This window comes from Medicago sativa, chromosome 8 (assembly GCF_051527215.1).
Source record: "Medicago sativa cultivar Bolivia chromosome 8, Bolivia_mono, whole genome shotgun sequence".
NCBI lineage: Eukaryota > Viridiplantae > Streptophyta > Magnoliopsida > Fabales > Fabaceae > Medicago > Medicago sativa.
This window is the reverse complement of record NC_140756.1, coordinates 73,874,321-73,877,808: the sequence shown is the minus strand read 5'-3', so window position 1 is coordinate 73,877,808 and position 3,488 is coordinate 73,874,321. Positions and strand designations below refer to the sequence as shown.

At 42.9% G+C, this 3,488-nt stretch overlaps 1 protein-coding gene across 1 annotated transcript; it reads right to left on the bottom strand.

Moving 5' to 3' along the window:
• Positions 1-1,027: 1,027 nt before the first annotated feature.
• On the bottom strand, positions 1,028-3,070 carry LOC146901395 (uncharacterized). Its single transcript, XM_085735830.1, has one exon. It carries the CDS (start codon positions 2,599-2,601, stop codon positions 1,183-1,185), a length of 1,419 nt encoding a protein of 472 aa, XP_085591956.1. The 5' UTR covers positions 2,602-3,070; the 3' UTR covers positions 1,028-1,182.
• Positions 3,071-3,488: the final 418 nt, after the last annotated feature.

Genomic DNA, 3,488 nt, shown 5'->3' with positions numbered 1-3,488 from the left:
CTTCAAAGGATAGCACTGCTCAGTGTCGTGACCTAGTCCCCCTTGATGAAAGGCACAACAGAGGTCAGGTCTCCATCGAGCTGGCAATTTCTTTGGTTTTAGAGGAAGTGGCCTTGTCCGAACAAGGTTCCTCTCAAGCAAATACGGAAGCAACTTGGCGTACTTCATAGGGATCAGGTCATATTGCGGAGCTTTCTGAGCCTGTTGCCGAGGCTGTTGTTGATGTCGTTGAAACTGGGGCTGATGACCCGGATTTTGAACAGCATCCATGGTGGGCCTAACAGCGGCAATAGAGTGAGGAGCCAGATGATGTGGTTGAAGTAGTACTTTTATATCTGGGTCCTCAAAGGACCATGATTCATCTTTGATTAACTTCTGCACTTCATCCCTCAAAGCATAGCACTGTTCCGTGTCATGACCCGGCTCCCCCTGATGGAAAATACATGTGTGGTCAACGCGATACCATGATGGTAAGGGGTTTGGCACACGAGGCGGTAACCTGGTTTGAACAAGTCTCTTCTTAAGCAAGATAGGAAGCAAAATCGCATACTTGATAGGAATTGGGTTGAATTGCGATACTCCCTGAGCCTGATTCTGAGAAGTAACCGACTGAGGGGCCGGACTCGGAGGAGTGCGCTGATGCAGAGCCTGTTGTCGAGGCTGTTGCATACACATTGGTTGATATGGTGGCTGAAGCCTTTGCTTGACAAACGGTGGTTCCATTGTAGCCATCAATGAAGATACTAGACTAGTTAACTTCCCTATTTCAACCCGAAGTGTTGTTACCTTTCCACGAAGTTCATGGACTTCTTGCTCCAGCTGATCAAGTTGATGTGTTTGCACGAGTGTTTGCATATGCGAGCCGAAGATGGATGAAGACATCGGACCACTTTTGACCTTTTGGACAAGAAAATTTGGTGAGACTCGAGTTTTGAATTTATGAAATGCAGGATGATGCATGATATGTTTATGCAAAAACATATATGTTATTTTTTTGTTTTGTTTATCGAAGGACTTATAACAGCAATTTCCGTAAACATTATGATTCAAAAAATTTTATTGAAATAAACACAAGGTAATTTCCTTTTAACAAAACCGAGCCAAGGATAGACTCCCAAGTACATGATGGAAAGCTTGAAAGAAAAGAGAACAAATGGGAAATTCTTGAACCCCTGAAGCATATTACTCCTCAAAGTCTGGGTGTGCCCCTGCGAAGAGATCCATGCGTCTCTTCTTTCTCCCAGGACAAATCTTGTCCAGCAAATCCTGGTCTTCTTGGATAAAGGCTTTCAATCTAGCATTTTCATCTTTTTCCTTGCGATTAGCCCGAATCTGCTGATCTAATAGATTCTTCACAGTATCTAATTCTCGATCCTTCTCGCGGTATTTCCCTTCCCACATGGACTTCTCACGCCTTTCGATGTCCAACTGCTCCTGATACCCTCCCAAGGACTCAAGAGGTAAAGGTAAAGGTATAGCTGGAACAGTTGAGGTCACAAGTCTTTGTCGAGGGTAAGGCATCTTCAATTTATTAGCTCGATCGATGACCCATTGGACATAAATTTCATGAGCGATAACCGACCTTTTTCCTAACTGATTTCTATCCTTCCTGACAATGGAATACCAAGCTTTTTCGAACTGTGCTCCTTGATTCCCATCATCCTCTTTGTAGAGGAAGAAATCCCTGTCTAGGATGAGGTACACGGGATTCATCTTCATATAATAACCAAACTGTCGTCTAGCAAGAACCGGGCTATAACTAATTCCTCCACGCGTACCGAGAAGAGGTACGTTGTTGAAGTCCCCACAACTATTAATGACAAACTCTGGGTCACAAACTGGGTTAAACCAATCTATGTCCTTCGGGGTCCAAGTCATGAGCTTCTGAGACCAAGGGAGACGTTCTGGTCTAAGCTTGGGACGGGGTAAGTGTGAAGTAATCCAGCGGTGGAGTAAAGGTGTACAGCAAACGATGGTCCCTTTTTCTTTACGAGTGCGTTCATGAATAGAAACATAGGTGTCAGCTAGCAAAACAGGAACCGGGTTTTGGGTTAAGAAGATCCGAATGGCATTCGTGTCAACAAAATTGTCAACATTTGGGAAGAGGACCATACCATAAATAAGCAGGGCGAGGATAGATTCAAAGGCAACGGTCTGGGATTTCTCAAAACAAGTGGTGGCTTTTTGGTGAAGGAAGTTGTATGGTAGGCACTGGAGACCATTTTTGGGGGTGAATTCGTTTTTTATATCGGCTACCTCAAGGTGAAGGGCCTTTGCGATGGTAGGGATCTTAGGAGTGGGTCCAGAAGCATGAAAGGGTACTTCGTTGAGCACGGGTAAACCAACCCAATGAGAGTATTCCTCTAAAGTAGGGACAAGCTGAAAGTCTGGGAATGTGAAGCAATGGTAGATCGGATCGTAGAATTGGACCAAAGTATTGAGAAGTACCACATCCACTTTTGTCCTGAGAATATCGAGTAAATTACCATACCGTTTCTGAAAACGATCCGGATCCTTCAACATCTTTGTCAGACTCTTTAAACTCTCTACATCCGGACTTTTGAATTTATACCCGTGAGTTCTTCTTCCGACACCCTCCATATCCTATGATGTTTACAAAGAAAATCCTATATAAGTCCTTCGATATTTTAATGGATGGAAAAAAAATTTATGGATGAATGCATGTATGCATGATTTATGCTACACAAACGGTGAAAACATGGTGAAGTATAAGTCCATAATTTTGGAGTCAAAGGTAACAACGCCATTTGGTAAGGACTATGGTTTAATTTGCATTTGTAACAAGGGTTCTACCAAGTTCCCAAAGTCCAACCCCCTCCGAATTTTATCGGATACCGAGAAAACACCCGGTCCAACAACGTTCGTAGGAAAGTCTCGTTTGAGTGTAGTATCGCGTGTCGACTAATTCCGAGAAAACACCCGGTTAGCCACCGCACTACGTCCTAAAAAGCCAAGATGGGTTTAAGGGTTACTAAAGGTCCTTAGCGTTCAAACGGAAACTTAAGAGTAATAAAGTCTAAACGTGAAAACACACGCCGACATATATCACTTTAAGCTCCTCCGCCAAGTGTGGTCATATCACATGCGTCAAGACACGAGTATACCCTCGGTATGACACTATGAGTTTACCACTCCTATCTTATATTTCTCTCAAGCCCGGGTTAGGACTTATCTCACCACTCATACTTAGGAAAGAAGAAACAAGAAGGAAGAACATATATACACATATTTCCATCTTTTACTAAAATTTTATTTTTTAGCAAGTTTATAGCACAAAATTTAAATAAAACCAAGTTAGGCTTAACCCTCTTACTTTATTCCCCCAGCGGAGTCGCCATTTCTGTCGCGCCATTTTTCGGACGGTCGAAAAGCCATTTGATTGGCGTTCGACCCACTTTTGATTTCACGACTGAACATTTAATTCTTTTCAAGAGAAAGTGGAAAAAGGTTCAAATACCACATTTTTA